This window comes from Silene latifolia, chromosome 5, assembly GCF_048544455.1.
Source record: "Silene latifolia isolate original U9 population chromosome 5, ASM4854445v1, whole genome shotgun sequence".
NCBI classification, from domain to species: Eukaryota; Viridiplantae; Streptophyta; class Magnoliopsida; order Caryophyllales; family Caryophyllaceae; genus Silene; species Silene latifolia.
The window spans coordinates 6,773,063-6,793,276 of NC_133530.1; the positions used below are offsets into that span (position 1 = coordinate 6,773,063).

Sequence of the window (20,214 nt, forward strand, 5' to 3'; positions counted from 1 at the left end):
GTTAAATATTTTATATGTTATCTTTTTGAAAAACATCAAAAAATAATACTACCTCCTATTTCATATGTTGTTCCACTTTTTCTAATATATGTGAGTAGTATTTTATTGAAAAGGGAACAACATATGAAATAGGAGGGAGTATTTGAGATAGTTCAACCTATTATATTTACAGGTAATAAACTCTTAAACATCATTATATATAATTGTTTAAAAAAATAAAAGGCGCAAATTTCTCATAGATATGTTTGACACATATCACATGCAAGACACAATCAAAATATTTGAATAAGTTGAGTTTGAACTCTATATGTTTGATAGATAAACGTCATATGTTATACATAAAAAATTAAAAATTACATAAAATTATGTTCACATCATTTTGAATAAATATTAATTGATTTGAGACATAAAGTATCGTGAAATGATATAATTTGAGAAATTATTGTTGAGTGTTGTATTATTTGAATAAATTTTATTTTGATTAATATGATAATTTATTTATAAAACGTTGATCATGCATAATTAATTATCACTTATTAATTTTAATTAAAACTCTTATGTATTTTATTTTAGGGTAATTTGATAACTTATACCTTAAATAAGTCACTTTTTCAAATCTTATACCTAAGATAACTTTCTTTAAAATCTTATAACTAAAATAACATTTTCTTCCAAACTTGATACCAAATCTAAAAAAAACCTTGAGTTGACAATCTTACACTTACTAATTAAACATTATCATCCTTTGTCTCACCTATTAACACACACATCCACGATTACCACCACTAAAAACCATCAAATTAGTAAAGGCAAAATCGTTAATTTAAAGATTTTTTTAAGATTTGGTATCAAGTTTAGAAGAAAATGTTATTTTAGGTATAAGATTTTAAAGAAAATTATCTTAGGTATAAGATTTGAAAAGGTGAGTTATTCAAGGTATAAGTTATCAAATTACCCTTTATTTTAAAAGATTGAAGTTAAACCTAAAAATATTAAATTTGAGAAAAAAAATTATTTATAAGAGAAAATATTGAAGGTCATATATGAATTATATAATTTTTCTTCAATTATAATCATAAAATATTAAAACAGGCCGCGCGAAGCGCGGGATACTACCTAGTTCCTTTGTATATTTGGCTATATGAATTATGAAACCAATGAAATGAATATGAAATGATAAGCAGATAAGCTGTTACTAAATATGATATTTGTTACGATTCAGACCACTTTAATAACAATAGAAGAAATAAATTTTCATAAAGTTTCTAACTTCATTCCCTCAACATAGAATAGAAGATTAAACTAAACAAGTTTAAGTGATATGAAGTACCAAATATCTTAGGCCCTGTTCTTTTGGACTGAAACTTATCTGATCTGAACTGAACTGAACTTATAGGAACTGAACTGAACTTAACTTATAGGATCTGAACTGAACTTATTGGATCTCGAATCGAATCGAACTTATAGGATTCGAATCGAACTTATAGGATCGAATCGAACTTATAGGATCTCGAATCGAATCGAATCGAACTTATAGGATCTCGAATCGAACTTAAATTAAGTGAGGTATAGGATCTCGAATCGAACTTATAGGATCGAATCGAATCGAATCGAACTTATAGGATTCGAATCGAACTTATAAGATCTCGAATCGAATCGAACTTATAGGATTCGAATCGAATCGAATCGAACTTATAGGATCGAATCGAACTTATAAGATCTCGAATCGAATCGAACTTATAGGATTCGAATCGAATCGAACTTATAGGATCTGAAGTGAACTTATATTAAGTGACTTTAAGTCCAAAAGAACAGGGCCTTAGTACCTCTATGGTATCATGGACGGATCTACATGGGGGCCGTGGGGGCATCTACGGATCTACCTCCTCGTCAAGAAAAAAATAAGTAGAGTTATCTACTCGCTTAGTTTAAAAATGAACATTAATTAGAGAACAATGTAACAAATAACCATCTAATTGCCTTTGGTTTAGTGGTAAGACTCTTGGAATATTTCATTTATGCCTAGGGTTTGAATCATGTTGAGTGCATTTTATTTATTGTTCTATTAATTGTAACGGGGTACGTTGAAAACTACTCCTATTGAAATCAAAAACTTTTTCAAAGTAGTCTAAATAGCCATTTACTTGTGTAGTGATTTTTAAAAGGGTAATGATAAAGGGCTGTATTTAATAACTAAATTACTTCCCAAAATGAAATTAAATTAGGAATTTATGACACAATTACGCATAAATTGATGTTATTAATGCTTGATTTAAGATTTTCTTTTCTTTTTTGGTACATTAAATATTTATCATTTTTCTTTTTAAAATTATACTCGTACACAAGTTTTAATTGTGGACAATAGGAGTATAATTCATATTACTTATAGTATATGTGAACATATAATTATGATTTTTTCTTATAAGAAAATAAGTAAAATTAACCGTATATTTACTTTTCAAAAAAAAAAAATAAAATTTGTTCTTATTACTTATAGTACGTATATGGGAACCTTCGTCCAGTTTACTCAATTAGTTTTATTGGTTAATTCTCTTTGCGGTTTGTCTTCAATGTAAGTTTTTCTCTTCCCCGAGTGAAAAGTTATTTATATTTTAAGATGTCTTATAAAAAAAATTGCCCCGAATATGTAAAATTTATAAAAAAAATTGCCTGATACAAATGTTTTCTTTAATTGTAAATTTGTAATGATAATTTAGTTACATTTCCATATAGATGTCTCGACTTTCAATCATTTCAATCCAGGCCAATTATGATTTATGACATTATACAATTATACCGCTAAGTTATAGAAAAAACTATTTCGTTTATTATAAGACCGTCTCACCCGTCACAAAAACTACATGTTTCAATTTCCGGATGTAACAAAAGCGCAAAACTGTCTAACACCATATCATTAAGTTAACCCCTCCAAAAACCCTAAACCCCCAATTCAAACTCCTTTTCCCCCCAATTCAATTCAATTCAATTCATAGAACCCGAAAAAATGTTCTTCCTAAGCAAATTAGAGCACAAATTACGGGTACCTCCGCACAAATTAGACCTCCCTATTGAAGAATCAATCACAGACGAACTTCAATCCATCTTCTTAGACAAGGTTTCACCTCTCCGTTCTTTCCTTAATCGAATTTCATTGTTATTTCTTTTATAATTGAGTTAATTGCGAAATTAATTACTTGTAAATGTTGCAGATAATTTCAAAATTGGGTCTTTGTGTATCGGTTTACGACATCTTATCGATTGATGGCGGCTTCGTCTTACCCGATAATGGTGCTCCTACTTATACAGTGAGTTTTTATTCAGTAGTGTACTGTAATTGTTCTGAAATACCCGTTTTTCGCGAACTTACGATTAAGACGGCTTTACACAAGAATTTGTCATTTGATAGGGAAAATGTGGTGCCAATACGATTAAGACGGCTTTACACAAGATTTTTAATTTGTCGTCTTCGGCTAGATGTGTTAGAACTTAGTATACATTAGGGATTATTGGTATGTTAACTTGACATTAGGGAAAATAATGGAGAAGTGGTGTTTCTCAAAATGATTATTACGAAAATATACTCCGTCCGTCCCAATCATTTGTTTAACTTCTATTAAAATGCCCCTTAAAAAGAATATAAAAGGTAAACAAATGACCAAAACGGAATGGAGGGAGTAATGGGACATTTTGAATATTGCTTTAATGCAGTATCATCTCATCTTCTACTCTGGTTATTAGTTCTACCAATAGCGGATTCTTGCAGAACCATAAAAGAGAAGGGTGTCGAAAGTCATTCTTCCTAAAATTTTGTATCTTTTTTTGTATTAAAGAACAGTAATTTGTCCTTTGTGTTGTTTCATTTGTTTTATTGCAGGTGGTTTTTCGCATGATTATGTTCCGACCATACATTGGAGAAATTATAGAAGGAAAACTCTTAGAGTCAGACACAAAGGGTGTCCGCTGTATGTATTTGCAATTGTTTTGTTCATTGTTCCACATTCTTGTCTTCTGTTTTTCTCAATTGGAGGAAGGCATTGTAATTGCTTGTTTGATTACCAATCCCTTTCCCGGGAAAAAAAGGCCGCTAGATCTTTGATGTTTAAAGTAGAATTGTAGTAGAACAACTCAATCCACGATACTCTTTTTGCCCGCTTATCGTGCAGCAAACTTAAATTGCTTGTTTTACGATGTTAAAAAAGTACGCGCTTTATTGGCTATCCTTATTCCTTAGAACTCCGCCTTTACCTCCTTTCCTTTGTCAATGTTTCCTCTTGTTTACTGTATTTAATACTTCCTCCGTAATATAATGGTGTTCCTATTAGACTTGTTACGGAGAAAGTTCAGAACTTTGATTGTAAATTTCTCACACGATATACTAAGAAACTATAACATGATACTAAAATATTTAGTTTGCTATCAAAATTTCTTTCACAAAATTACACTTGTGATTTTTAATGTAGAAGACATGGTCAGAATGTCATCTTGAAGACCATATAAAGGTTATTGGCAAGGACATTGTACTATAGAGGGAGTACTATTTCTATACTTGATTGAGACCCTTTGTTGTAGAGGATTACATTTACAGCACCTTTAAAATTCCCCTGATTGGAGATTAAATACTTTCATTGCTGACTCCCTCGAAGAGTACTTAATTTTGCTCCGTCGGAAATGATTGCATTTAATGGTGACCCTTTCTAATTGCAGTGTCGCTAGGATTTTTTGAGGACATATATGTACCTTCATACGCTCTACAACAACCTGCACACCTGGTACCTGATCCAGAGAGACCGTAAGCAACTACTATGATCTGGTTTAAATTTGGTGCTAATGATATACAAAATTGAAGGTGACCTTTTTACCTCAGTTGTCTGATAACCTTTCTGGGAATTGCAGCAAGGAGAAATTTTGGACGTGGATGCATGAGGATGAGGAAGATTTTCGTGTTGAGGGAGACGAGGTTAGGAGTGCTTACTTATCTGTCTTTATTAATATTACACTCATTGGTTTGATTTGTTTTTTCACTTCATTTGCAGATACGCTTTCGAGTTACTTCTGTTGACTATCCAACTATTCCTTTAGAGCAAGATGAAGGTTCCAAGCCTTTCGCTCCAATGGTGGTTATTGTAAGTTCTTTCATTTTATAAGCACCAATATAACATGGGTTGAATCTGGATATAGACTAATTGCTGCATTTATGTTTTGTTTCACTCGATATTGATATTAAAAATCGTTTTTTTATTCTGAGATCGACCAAAAAGAAAATGTAGGCAATATAAGTTCGATGGAAGGAAGTACAAGTTTGTTGTCCAAACTAATGATAAATTGTCTTTGTATTCCCTTTGCCAGGGAGAAATGAACATGGAGGGTTTAGGTCCTGCAAGTTGGTGGGTATGATGCGTAGCTGGGGTTTGGCCCTTCGAAAAAAATTCATGCATAGTTAGTTATTGATGAGCGGATGTCTGCTGTTTTGAAGGCTTAACTTATTTGAAGATACTACTAGTAGCTTACTAACCGGAGGAATTTCTTTACATATCTGGATTTGCACCTCTTTTCACCCAAGGTATTGTAACCTTCAACATTGATGAGCGGAAAGTTAGATGTACATACATTCACGGATAGTTGGGATTCCCAAAAGTTGCGGGATGAAATATTTTGATTCTTATTATGACGATGGTCATTTTGTTGGGCGAAAATGAAAATTCTAGTGTGATGCTAAAAAAATGTGCACAGATCCTTAATTTCGGGTTAACTGTCAGATGAGAAGGAGAATACATTGGGTATTTTGAATCTTACTGTGTCACGAATTACTTTGTGCCACCAATTCCGTGGTACTTTCAACCTTCTTCTAGTGTCGCTTCTTATGTCGACGTGACACTAAAGAATTTTAGCTATGTAATCCATATCCGATCCATGACTATGACACTTCTCGAATGATGAAAGGTTTATGCATATCCAAGCATTCCCCTTATTGAAGGGTGTACTAAATTTAGCTAAAATCCAAGTTCCTAGATTACACGGTTTATGCAGATTCAAAGCGTCTTGCTTGTGACGGGCTAATCCCGTCACAAGCTGAAGACCTCTCACAAAAAGTGAGAGGGGACAAGGTGGGGCACCCCTCATGTACCTCCCCACTCACCTCTCATGGGTATTTTGTGAGACGAAATAGTATCCGTCAAAAGCTTGTGACGGATATCGCCGTCTTTAATGAGATTTTGTGATGCAGATTAGAGAGAGTTAGATTTTCATTAACACAATAAAATTAGTCTTTTCTCTCTTTTTCTTAGAAAATATTCGTGATTCGTGAGACTAATACAGAGGTCGGAGTACGACACAAGTGAAGGGTAATTTAAACGTGTTTGCAGAATTTTCTAATCTAGTTTTTCTTACCGTAACTATTATTAAACGTATGAAAAAGACTCGAAAGAAGAGAGTAATGGGCTAAATTGGTTCGATAGTAAAATGAATATTCGAATAGTATAATTAAAAAATATATTTCCCCATCACTAATAATAAATGAGCCAGGCAATGGGCAATTGCTGCATTGTCGGATTCAGACGTAAGAGCTCGGAAATTCAAATCGCCTTTTTCCAAAGCATTTCATCGAAAATTCATAGAAGAGGAAACCGTCTTATTCTAGAATTTGTGTTCATTGAAATATATTGCTTCAAACATTAAGACATTTTCACATGTCGAATACATCCGAATATTTCACCTCATCGTTATACTTTGAAAATGACACTTGATCGAACCTTAACGAAACTAAAACTGTTCGACTCATTTGACAGGTCTATTATATATATACTCGAGTACACGACTTTTAACCCGAACCAACAAGAAACCGATTAAATTTTTCAAGGTGAGTACTTATTAGCAAACTGATTAACCAAAGCAAGAGCATTACTAGTACACTGCATTACACCCATAAACTGTGCCTTAATACCGGACTTAATCCTCCAATTTAAGGCATTACTCTCATCAACACAAGTACATAAATCAGTAATAGCAGCACTAGCCCAAGTCTGCACATTACTCATATGCCATTTAACATCCCAGGACCGTGCTCGACCCGATATCTGAAACTCATGGATCGATCTCCCGAGCCGGTCCACGGTATCCCCAATTTGTTCCATACAGTCTTGGACCACCCCAACTTCTTTGGGCTTTAGTACTCTAGTATGGCTAAATTGGGCCATGTACGCCTTAGCGTAACGGGCCTTGCCTAAGCTCACTACTAGTGCAGTTTGGGCCAATTGACGTGGGCTTTTTCGGATTGTAGTGGCATAGTTAGAGAGTGACTGGACACATAGTAAAGGGTAGGTTGTTGACCTACATTTGGACTTGATGAAATTATTCGTCATTGTAGTAGTGGTAGTAGTAGTAGTTGTTGCTGTAGCGATTTTCGTCGTTACAGCGAATGTGGTGAGGAGGAGGAGGATTGGAAGTGTGTGGTAAACCATTTTTTATTTTTATTTTTGATGTTGTGAGTGAATTGTTAAGTAGATTGGAGTTTATGTAAATAGGAAGAGTTAGAAGGTAGGTGTATTTATAATGGAAGAGTAAAGACTAGGGAGAGTTTTATGGGAAATGAAATAGAGGGGGAGGTGTTCACTTCACATGGGTTGTTTTCCACAAAGTTTTTGTTAAGACGAGAGTATCCATCTTAAACTCAAAACTGAGCCAATAACATGGATAAGACAAAATTAAAATGTCTATTTATAAGCAAAAAACTTGTTCTATTTATGTAAATTTGATATTATTTGACTGTTTTAATCTTAAGACGGATTTATCCGTTTTGAACTTTGGGATGGAGGCCCATGTGAGTTGGATTTGCATTTAATTCCACTGTGTAGTGTCAGTATACTTTGTTTTGGGCCAATGTTTATCAAGAATTCAAGATCGATTGCTATTCATTTCACAATTCTATATATACAAATTCTCATTTGTGACGGACAATATCCGTAATAAGCTTGTGATGGATCAAATAAAACTCACTTGAGTAGATAAAGACAAGTCATTTGTGATTCCTTAGGTACTGTTGCTTTTGTCTTATCTACCCAAGTAGGTGATACTTGACCCGTCACAAGAAAGACTTATTGATCTATATAATAACATAAAAAGCATGTTGAGTGCCTCTTGAAGTGCCACGTGTCACGCCTTAAGTCTATGCCACCTTGCATACATATTAGCCAAAAAAAAGATATATTACTTTATTAATTAATAGGAATGATAACCACAATGTTAGAAAGCAAATATTAATGGGAAATGCTAAATACAACTCAAATACCTTCTAATTTAGGTATTGATTTAGAAATTAAGAACTAAATTACACATTAACTAATACAATTAATACATATACTAGTTTAGATCCCGCATAATAAATGCGCGGTATTTATAGAGTTCTTATTTTTGTATTACTAAATCATAATAAATTAATACCTCATTAATTTTTTATATTTATGTACAAAAAAATAATTCATATCTCACGTAATTATATTTTTATATGAGGAAAAAAATTAAGCTGTAAAATTATTCAAGAAAATTGAGTAATATTGAACTGTAAAATAATAGTGGTATCTCATTAATTGTTTATTTTTCTCGTTTTATTTTGTTTCGATCAAAAAAAAAAAAATTAAAACTGAAAATTAATCAAAGTAAATTGAGTAATGTGCTTAAATATTTTTTTTTTTTTAAAAAAGTTTTTTTTGTACCACAAAACTAATGGTTTATAGTTTTATATTGTGTATACTTTAATCTATATATATGTATAAAAGAGAGTTTTTTCGAGCGATCTGAGAACGTCCACATCATCAAAAATAAATTTAGGAAAGTATAATTTTTGATGTAAAAAATAAAGTGGAGAATCTTTTAATTATTATAATATGTATATTTCCTAAATTATATTCAATTGATATTTCCAATTTTTATTTCAAACTTTTACATTTCATTTGTCAAAAAAAATATCGTTGAAAAAATTATGAAAATAATATAATTAGCTTTGTGTTAAAAAAAATGCTATCATTAGAGTATAAATTTCATATTATTTGCACATATTAAAGATGGTGTACTTCTTAATATGAAAAATTGTGTGCTTTTTAGTATGTTTTGTTCCACATTGAAAAATAAGTAGGTGTGGTGAACATACTACCGCCCCGTTTGGTAAACAATATATTAGGTGAAATTAGTAGATTCCGGCTTAAATAGTAGTTTGACCAATCATTCTACTAATTTTACGTGTTTGGTTAATAGCATATTCAGATAGCATATTGGCCGGAATCTACTATTTTTTAATATGCTGCTAATAGCAGCATATTGTAATAGCATATTGAGTTTATACATGGAAATGGTAGATTTGTCATATAATCTGCTAGTTACCAAACACGCTTTCTTAATTCTGCTAATTTCATATAATGGTCAAATTTGCTACTAAAATCCGTCAACCGTATTCTGCTAACGCTATCTGCTATCATTAATCTGCTTCTGCCGTTTTCCAAACAAGGCCTACATATAAATAGTAGAATTGTCCTACATTGAAAAATTAGTATAAGGTGATGTGCTCCTATGATTATAAATAGGATGCATATTTGGAATTTATGTATCCATCCAAAAATTTTTGAGTCTCATAAATATTGTCTTAAAGAGCTCTTAAGATTTTCTATCATTATCTACGATATGATATAAAAAATAAAGTGGAAATCGTTGGGAACTACCCGGGAAAGAGTTAAGAACATGAACAAGAAAATCAAAAAATAACTAAAGGTTTTACTAATGATAGTCTCCTGACACAATACAAAACTAAAGAGTTTACTAATGGCCGTCTTCTGAATGCAGTAATAGAGCGTTAATGAGTATTATTTTTTAATTGTTATTTTATTGTCACGCCATCAAACTTAACGTCCATTTAACAGCCTTTAAATTAGAGGGTACCATGGGCAAAAAAATGGAACCTCAAGGGTACCATGGGCAGATTTTTAAAAGTAGGGGTAACATGGAAAATCTAACAAAACTAAGGGGTACTACGGAAAATTTCCGTATCTCATTTATTTTAATTTTTTTTTTTGAAGAAAAACAACGTACAAATATTAATGGAGAGTACTTGATCATATTATTAAATTTAAATATAAATATTAGATATAATGAGTAGCAATTGTCTGTATTCGGTATTCGGGACCTGGTTGGATGTCGAACTAAATGCAAAAAAGATGGTGTATTTCTGAGTATGTTATTTGTCCCACATTGAAAAACAATATAGGTTTGATGAATATATACTACGTATAAATAGTAGAATTGTCCCACATCAGAAAAATAATCCAAGTTTGGTGAATATATTACTTATAAATAGTAGAATTGTCCCACATGTAAAGATTAATATAAGGTGGGGTAATTATATCATTATAAATAAGAGTTAACCCACGTCTATATTAATCATTTTTTTTTTGAAAAGAGATATTTTAATAATATGTAAACAAATTATTAGACATAGAATGTAAACATTAAACCCTTATAACGTTTTTTTTTTTTGCATTATAAATAAGTTAATTAACCCGTTGCAACGCACGGGCATTCAAACTAGTTAAAATATTATAGTTTAGTATTTAGTGAAAATTATATATTTTGATGAAGATTAATTTTAATGAAAAGAAATATATAATAAAATACATTATAATTATTAATTTCCTAATTTAGTGAATACAATTAAATTATCAATAGTTTCCTTAATTAAAAAGATGCTTTTTGGAGGGAAACTTGTGAGTTCACCTATTCATTTAGTAAATAGGGGATTAAGAATTTATTTCCTCTTTTGGTTTCTTAAATACAACCCACTGTGTTGTATTTATTATTACCCTTAATTTACTCATTTCACCCCCATAAAAATACTTATTTTAATCAGTCCACTATAATAATATCTCACAATACCTTCTCTCTCTCTCCAATTAACTCACCACAACGCAATGCTTTAGCTTATTTAATTCGGATTTCCTTAATTCCCGTGCCACCCTTAAATATGGACAGTCATCCGGAATAGGAGGGAACTTATCTCATAAAGCAATGGACCTATGATTGTATTCCCTCTTTCCCAATAAATAGTTTACACTTGTTTATTTTGTGAGGGAGAATAAAACAAGTGTAAACTATTGATTGGAACGAAGAGACTGAAACGGAGGGAGTACATGTAACGGATTGTAATAATAGTGTGTCAAAACATTATTGTGTAATCTAAGCCTTCATGTAATTTTGCACTGCATGTACACTGTACACTCCTTGCTTAATTATACGGAGTAACTTATTTTGGAAAATAAATTATGGGATTTATTTAGAGACACCGCGGATTTTAGTTCATTATGGGTAGAACACCTTAAAGAGAAGCCCGACGGGGGAGACACCCTAGTAACACATTTCTACTACACAATAACACACCAGTTGTGGTGATCATACTTGATGCAATGCCAAACAACAAAGTGACGGATAACAGCTTACTGAGATCTTCCATGGTACCGAAATAGTGCCATTAACACCAAGAAGTCGCTACCAACGATATTAACATCAGTTAAACACCCAAATTAATCGCCATGTATACCCTCAACTGCTCAATGCACAAAATATACAAGATGCTTTCCCAATTTTACATTTGATACTGCCTGAGATGGTATAGCATCGCAGTATCATACTGTACAACTTTGAAGCTGTCGTGATTTATAAATCTACGAACCTAAACCTCTGTCATTCATCATCTTCCTCACTCTCTCTGAATCGTTTAATCTACCCAAGTTGTCATATATCCTTATTAGCAGTTCAAAGTTGAACTCATTATCAGGCTCCAACTCGAAAAGCTTCTGAGCAGCAAGCTCGCCGATCTCTGCATTAACATGAAGGAAACAAGCATATAACAATGCTCCCCATACACTTGGACCAGCTTCAAACTCCATTTTACTCGATATAATGTCGTAAGCTTGAGTAATTAAACCTGCCCTTCCGTAAAGATTTACCATACAAGCATAATGCTCCATGCTTGGGGTAATTCCATACTTTTCCCTCATTAACGAGAAAAACGACTCCCCTTCTTTCACTAATCCTAGGTGCGCACAAGCGGAAAGTAGGGTTACAAATGTAATAGTATCCGGTGTTGAACCATTACTTTCCATTTGCTCGAAATAAGTTAAAACTCGAGTGTCATTCCTATGAGCAGAAATGATCGAATTCCACGAGATAATATCCTTTTCAGGCATGTAAGAAAACAACCAACGTGATTGACGTAAAAGGCCGTTGCTCGAGTAGAAGACAATCAAAGAGTTCGTAATTGGCAAGCTCCATTCTAGCCCTTGTCGAAGAACCCATCCATGTAATTGACATCCAATTCTTAATGATGAAATCCTAGGGATAATTGTCGATATGGTAACTTCATCCGGCTGAAATCCCGCTTCAACCATTTCGCGGAAAATACTTGTTGCCTTACCTATAAGTCCATGATGAATGTAACCCATTATCATGGAATTCCACGAAACCAAGTCTTTAGACCTAATTTTGTCGAAAACCTTCTTAGCTTTAACAATGTCACCACATTTAGCATACATATCCACAAGAGAATTCAACACAAACCCATCATCATAAAATCCACAACGAACGACATGTCGATGAATTTCCTCCCCAACACTAACCGAACCAATACCACTACACGCGGCCAAAGCGCGAGGAAAAGTGTGTCTATCAGGCTCTACACCCTCTTCCTCCATCTGAAAATAAATAGCAAGTGCATCTTCATACATTTCCAAGTCAGTATACCCTGAAATAAGAGAATTCCAAACAAAAGCCGATACTTCTCGTTCAGGCATTTCATCAAACAGTTGGTGTGCATCCTCAACTCGACCATTCGCCGCATATAACCTAACTAATTTCGACACTACACCAACATTCCTAGCTAAAATCTTAGGTGGGATTATTCTATGAATGCGAATTCCGTGATCAATGGCATTCAATTTGAAGCAAGTTTCGAGAAGTGAAGAAAATGTTTGAGTGTCGACATTGATGCCCTTTTTAAGTGAAGCTTCTTCAAGATCATGAACAACTGCATCAAGGGCTTGTAATTTAGTTTGGTTTAATGGGGTTTGAGGGATTAAAATTGGGTTTATGTATGAAGAATTTTTGTTTTTGTTTGGATTAATTTGATGAAGATAACGTTGTAATTTCTTTTGTTTTTGGGATTTGCTAAGCTTGTTGGAGATGTAGGAGTTGAGGTTTGAAATGGTTGGTGTGATTGCCAACATTTTGTCAAACAATAGGAATTGAGATAACTAAGCAAACATTTTAATGTCATTTTTCATTTGATTGTGGGGTGTGGTTTGAAATGGGATGTTAATGGATCGGGTTTGGATTGAAACTTACATTTGTCATCTATTCGTCATTCGTGAAACTTAGCATCCGACATTCATTCATTCATTCATCATTCGTGAACGAAACGGGTTGAGCGGGCCATTTAGGTGGATATGGTTCATCTGTCATTACCATCCACCCATCATCTGTTTTACCCGTTTTTCGTTCCTCATCCATTTAAGTCGGGTTCTCATCCGTTCTTAGAATCGGGTTGATAGAGTTTTGAATTTTGATCTAGTGTCTCACAAATACTATCCTACAACCAGTTGTATAGTAGCACTGTACAACCGCCTCAAAGTTGTTGAACTCTTACACAAAATTGTTGAGTTATTTTACGAAGTTATTGAGCTTAACAAATATTTTGTTAAACTCAATAACTTTGTATCATAGCTCGCTCAACTATATTGAATAAGTTGTATATACAACTAGTTGTATAATACATTAACTGGTGTCTCACAAATATCATATCATGTCAAAAGTAACCCGATTTAAATGATCGACCAAAATTGACCCGTTCAGACCGAAATGAACATGAAAAGTACAACATAAAGTCGATAAGAATTCACATAATCTTAATTTGCAATGATGATCAAATTGAGTAATTTAAAACTAAAGTATTCATATAAGTATCACCCGAACTAAATCATAATGGTCCAACCCCATTTGATTTGAACCAAATTGACGCAACCCGACCTAACCTAACCTAACCTGAACTGAACAAACAAATACCTGAAACCCAAATAAAAATTACACAGTAATAGACTAACAGATGGGTCCTTTACAATTTATATTGCCCTAAAGTTTTGTGCATTAAGAAACCAAAATTCTTGATTTTGATCATTATCCTCCTTTAGGAATTGAACAAGTCGAGTGCAGCGAGTCAATATAAAGAGTAAACTTGTATGAGCACGTTTTAATGTACCAATTTCGAGTTCTCGTCTTCGATTGTCCAATTGTTGAACAATGTTTGTACACTTGAACCAAAATTCTTCGACGGTCATCTTAGTACATTCATCAGCTACTCGTAACAATTTCTCCAATGTTTCTCTCCATTCCGGGTTAGATTCTTTCGTCTTCTCAACCAAATCACCCAAATCACGACTAAATTTCGCTAAATCATCATTAACGTATCCTTTTGATTCGTTGAATTTTTCCTTTATCACTTTTGTCACGTCTTTTGAATGTTTGGCGTGTGTTGTAATTCTCTGTTACAAAATAGTTCACGGCTTTAGGTGATTTGAAACCATTAATAAAATTATTGAGAAATTTTATCCACCAATTTTTATACTTTTTATGTGACTTGCAATACTCCTTCTGTTCATGTCATTTATTGTCCTTTTTTAATTTGGGTGTCTAAATCATTGTTATCTTTTCTATTTTAAGAATAAAAACTTGATAACACTTTGATTATTTACACTCAATTTGATCCACTTGTCATCTAGTAATTGTCCCCTCCTCTTTTCTTGGTCTTTGTGTCAAAACCAAAGGACAATAATAGACCGGGATGGTGAGTGTTATAACGGAAGCAAGAAAGAACAAATAATAAAAGAACAATAAAGAGACAAACGCACAGATTTACGTGGTTCACTAACGATGTGTTAGCTACGTTCACAGCGCAGAAGGGAGAGAGTTTTATTGATATGTGATGAATTTTCAGATTACAGATTCAAACGGTATGATAAGTATGACTGCTATGTAGAGGCTTAGAGAGTTTATATAATACTCTATCTAAGACCTAATACAGAATGACCTAATAAAGGCCCAAGACAGAGACAGACCTAGCCCAATAACAGATACAGAATCAAGACACAAACCCAACCGTGAGAGTAATGGCTAGTAAGAGGTTACGATTACAAAAGTAAATTTCATAAGTGATAAACTAAAATTACCTCGTTAAATGACATCGAATGTTTGGGATTCATCAGTTTCCTACCTATAAACAAACAACACAATTGTTTCTTCTGTTATAATTAAGTAGATCGACGACAATTAAAGTGACTGCATGAGTTGAATCAACGTGCATGAGTTGAATTGAATCAGGATAGTCAATCCGTTCAGCAATTGAGTAATCCAATGAAAAGAAAAAGACAAAAAAAAAAAAAAAAAAAAAAAGGAAAAATCAACGTGCATGCACCACTGCATCAAAAATTCAAGTAATTCAAGTATTCGACACAAGTGACCCGAAATTCCAGTGTAGCACATGAGGCATTAGCAAAGCTATTATACTACGAGAAGAAAGCTCCGTCTGCTGGTTACAATTCATGTAACCGATTTAGCACGGATTGATTAAAAACGTGACAATTTCAAAAAAATATCTATCAATATACGAGTGATATGAAATTATGAATGTTATATTGGATGTTGAACAGTTAACTATTACACATATATATTATGAGAAAAAAAAAACATAAATTAAGGTGTTTCACGATCAAATTCAAATAAGGACAATATATTTATGTTAGGGAGCGAGTAAAACTTTGCATGGTTGATGGTCCTCGAAAAATTCGAGACAAGTACGCTAGCTAGATGAAAATAAAAATAGTTTGGGGGTAGCTAAGCAGTCAAAAATAATAAAATTGTTACCATAATTATGAACTTGAGTTTCTTCCATCATATTAATCAAGCGTTCATTTGACATAGGCGATATTGTTGAGGAGGAAGTGGTGGCCCGAGTAGATGACAAAGGGCTCATGGTGATCGATTGTGGTGGTAGACTGGTAGAAGACGTTGTTTTAATTTAGACCTTGTGGTTTAGGGTTATACTTGACTCTCTGAATTATATGAAATAATAATCGATAGAGAAGTCGTTGGAGGTATGTATTTGATTGGAATAATAATAATAATAATAATATTTAAAAAAAATTAAATTCGTTTTTTAGATATATCATATTTATTTTATTTGAATTATTAGACGTAAGATAACTTCATCTTTGTCAACGTCCTCCAGGCTCCAGTTATGTGACAGTGCATAAGATTGCTAACTCTTTGTAATTTGCGTTTGTTAGAACTCCTAGTTAACATTAACCGCAAAAATAATTTTACAATTGTTAACGTAAAATCAGTTACGAGTATTGTATTTTTATTTATTCCCTAATTAATTCCATTGACATGACTTCCACAAATTACCATATTTGGATGATAAGGCATCATAGTTTTCAACGCAGCGCACTAGCTAATATTGGTCGCAAAAATAAGAGCTACTACACTACTACGCATTATAAAATACAATTTTCATATCGGAAATATTGTAGTCCATAGTGTAACATCATTAATATTGTAGATCTGAACTAGTTTAATTAATAAAGTCATGAGAAGTATGACCACAGGGTTTAAATCTAGTTTGCATAAATGTGTGATTCCCTTTAATTCTTTAAACTAAGAAAAATAAATTAATATCATTATATTATTGGCTATTGTCTTCATAAAATAACACAACATATTCGTAAGTCAAACATGCTAAACCCCTCCAATATGCTGAAATTTGGCCAATATGTCATTTACCAAACAGAGCCAATTATGTGGATAAGGCCGTTGTACGTACTTTGTATATGACTTAGGCGCTGTTTGGTAAACGGCATATTGACCAATTTTTGACATATTCAAGGGTTTTAGCATATTTGACCAATCAATATGCTAATTTTAGTTTTTGGTAAATAAAACAACATATTTGGGGTCATGGTGTTTTACAATATGCTGCTTACCCCAACATATTGGTTAACATATTGTAAAATAGGAAATTTTTCTCCATTTTGCAAATAAAACTAACAATCTACTAATCGTAATCTGTCAATTACCAAACACTCAAATTAATTATGCTAATTATAATATGCTAGTCAAACCTTCTGATAAAATCTGCCATTTATAATCTATTTTTACAATCTGCTTATGCTGAAATTAATCCGCAGTTTACCAAACAGGGCCTTAGCTTTTTTTCTGACAGCCGTCCACTTGCAGGCGTTAATTTCTTTTCTAATTTCTTTGTAAGACTGCTATTTGACCATTTATTTGAGGCCGGGAGACCATCACGTGAAGTTAGGGGCATGCAGCCATTGGTGCCTCCTAAACTAATGATAGTTTGAAGTTTACTAAATTATTTAAGATTACAATATTATTGTATTAGTTCGCCTGCCTCTAAATTTCTTAATTATATTTCCGTCTCATAGCTTAATTATCCCCCATCTCCGTCTCTATTTGAAGAGCCAATTACTTATTTTCAGTCTTGAGTTCAGATGAAAACATTTACGCAGTAGCGGAGCCAGAATTTACGATTATTAGGAGGGCGAAATCCTATCACAAGTTGTTTCGATTATTAGCAAACGTGAACTATGTAACGAAACAAGAACAACATTTCGTATCAATGAAAAATGCGAAAAATTATAATTCTAATCAAATTACTACAAGACATATTAAAATTTTCAAGACTTATTAAGTAGAAAAAACACGATTATATCATTCGTTGCTATCAAGAAAATCTTTAAATTTTCCGACGTCTTAAAATCAATGTCCTTCACCGTCGCAAATCTCACTAACCTTCTTCCACGCATGTAAATGGCCATTACGTCGGTAAAACCCAGTAACATTAGCCAAAATAGAGAAACATTTTTTCTTACAAATTTTAGCATCATTTGTATCTACATATAATGCAGCCTCACACCCATTTCGTCGTCCCCAACAAATCGACGATACTTGGAATGTCTCCACAGTATTAGGCGAAATTATTCTGATATCGCCTGTTGGTTCACAACTCACAGTAATCGGCTTATTGTCTTTGTTGGTCACGACAATGGACGGGAAATTTTGAGCAAACGTATAATTTATGCACCATAATGAGATTATTAGGGTTATGGTTGATGTGAGGATTAAGGGAAGAGTTTTCATTTTTAATTTTGATTATGCTGTTTGCTAATTAATTTGGTTTGTACTGAACAAAGGTAATTTTCTTGACATTATATAGAGTTTAATAACATTAAATTACGTGTAACATTACAGATTGTAACGTACATTTATAACATTAGTTTGTTGACGAGATTTATTGATTGATATGTTACATATGTACAGTATAACATAACACAATAGTTTCAACTTATCCTTGGATTATCTTTGCATCAGATTTAATGCCCGTGCGATGAATGAGTATTTAATCGAGTCTTCATAACTTAACATTTTGTGTTATATTTAAGGTCATCGTAACATAACATTTTGAGTTATATTATCATCCTCTGTTGAGAGCTAGGTAGCACCAAAACGGACACGGACACGTGACACGACATCCCATGAAATTTAAGATACGGGACACGTTATATAAATTTAATAAAATATATATTTTATAATTATAAACCTTCGATTTTATTTTTATAAAAGTATGAGATATTAAATTTAAATAAGTGAAGTTAAAATTTGCCCCTGATTATAACTCATTAAATTTAAATAAGTGAAGTAATCTTGCAACCCGGTTGTGTGTTACCGAGGTGGCGGAACATAACCGCTATTTGGGTCTTCCCACGGTGATCGGGAGATCAAAAAAGTGCCTTACGGATATATTGCGAGATAAACTTAGTAAGAGGCTAAGCGGTTGGCGAGGGAAAATGTTGTCTAGGGCTGGTAAGGAGGTTCTTATAAAGGCAGTGGCCAATTCACTCCCTACCTATGTGATGAGTATCTTTAAAATTCCCGTCAATTTCTGCGATGAGCTTCGATCTTTGATTTCTCGCTTCTGGTGGGGGCATGAGGAAGGTAAGAGGGGCATTAGTTGGGTTGCTTGGAGGCGCTTGTGTTTACCAAAGGGCATGGGGGGTTTGGGTTTTCGTGATTTCCACTTGTTCAATCTGGCGTTACTAGGGAAGCAAGTCTGGCGTTTGACTACTGAGACTGAAGGGTTGTGGGCTAGGATTATGCGTGCTCGCTACTATCCTAATGGTGTGTTCTCATCTGCTTGTCTGGGGTACAACCCGAGTTATACTTGGAGGGGTTTTATCGAGGCCCGAGCTGCTGTGGAGAGTGGGTTACGGAGGAGAATTGGGGATGGGCTCACGACACAGATATGGACGGAGGCTTGGATACCGGGGACTCCATCTGGGCGGGTACTTTCCCCTTGTAGTCCTGGGCGTGAACACTTAGTGGTAGCAGATTTGTTGGATGGCCACGGGTGGAGGGAGGACATGCTTACTGCTCTGTTCTTGCCTTTCGAAAGGGAGAGGATTCGTGGGGTCCGGCTTAGCGCGAATAGGCCCAGGGATGATTGGTATTGGAGTAGGGAGAAGGATGGTGTATATTCGGTCAAGTCGGCATATAGGGCGTTGGCAGGGGAGAAGGACATGCTAGAATGGGGAGGAGCGTCGTATTGGGAACGTGAGAAATGGTTATGGAATAGGCTGTGGAATGTCCCGGTGTGGCCCCGAGTGAAGCTTTTCTTCTGGCAGCTGTGCAGCGAAGCTTTGGCGACTAGAGCGAATATCGCTTCTCGAGTTCGAGGTGAGGTCTCTCTCTGTTCTTTACGTTCCTTTTCTTATGAAACAAGTACCCATTTGTTTAGAGATTGTTGTATAGCTAAAAGGGTGTGGGAGGGTCTTGGTCTTGACATGGAGGAGGATGAAGGAGGGGGAATTAGGGATTGGGTGGAAGCGAGGTGGAGAGAGTATGGGTTGCGGGAGCAAGCTAGATTTATGGTGGGGTGTTGGGCGTTGTGGGAGCATAGAAATAAGGTTGTCTTTGATTTGCGTGAGACGGACCCGCATGGTGTCATCAAGAGGGCGTTGGATGTCTTGGACGAGATTGATGGAGGTGGTGTGGCTAATGGGAAAGGGCGGGGTGGAGGTGAACACGGGGTGGTCAAGGAAAGCAGCACAGGAT

The 20,214-nt window shown here is 34.0% G+C and overlaps 3 protein-coding genes across 3 annotated transcripts; 1 reads left to right on the plus strand and 2 right to left on the minus strand.

The window, feature by feature from the left end:
• The first annotated feature begins 2,913 nt into the window (after positions 1–2,913).
• On the plus strand, positions 2,914–5,693 carry LOC141656551 (uncharacterized). The gene is made up of 7 exons (XM_074463490.1): positions 2,914–3,115; positions 3,210–3,305; positions 3,875–3,962; positions 4,705–4,789; positions 4,894–4,957; positions 5,034–5,123; positions 5,347–5,693. Exons 1-7 carry the CDS (start codon positions 3,005–3,007, stop codon positions 5,392–5,394), a joined length of 582 nt encoding a protein of 193 aa, XP_074319591.1. The 5' UTR covers positions 2,914–3,004; the 3' UTR covers positions 5,395–5,693.
• Positions 5,694–6,613: 920 nt separating this feature from the next.
• On the minus strand, positions 6,614–7,468 carry LOC141656552 (21 kDa protein-like). Its single transcript, XM_074463491.1, has one exon. It carries the CDS (start codon positions 7,455–7,457, stop codon positions 6,852–6,854), a length of 606 nt encoding a protein of 201 aa, XP_074319592.1. The 5' UTR covers positions 7,458–7,468; the 3' UTR covers positions 6,614–6,851.
• Positions 7,469–11,203: 3,735 nt separating this feature from the next.
• LOC141656553 (pentatricopeptide repeat-containing protein At4g25270, chloroplastic) lies at positions 11,204–13,338 on the minus strand. The gene has a single exon (XM_074463492.1). It carries the CDS (start codon positions 13,257–13,259, stop codon positions 11,700–11,702), a length of 1,560 nt encoding a protein of 519 aa, XP_074319593.1. The 5' UTR covers positions 13,260–13,338; the 3' UTR covers positions 11,204–11,699.
• Positions 13,339–20,214: the final 6,876 nt, after the last annotated feature.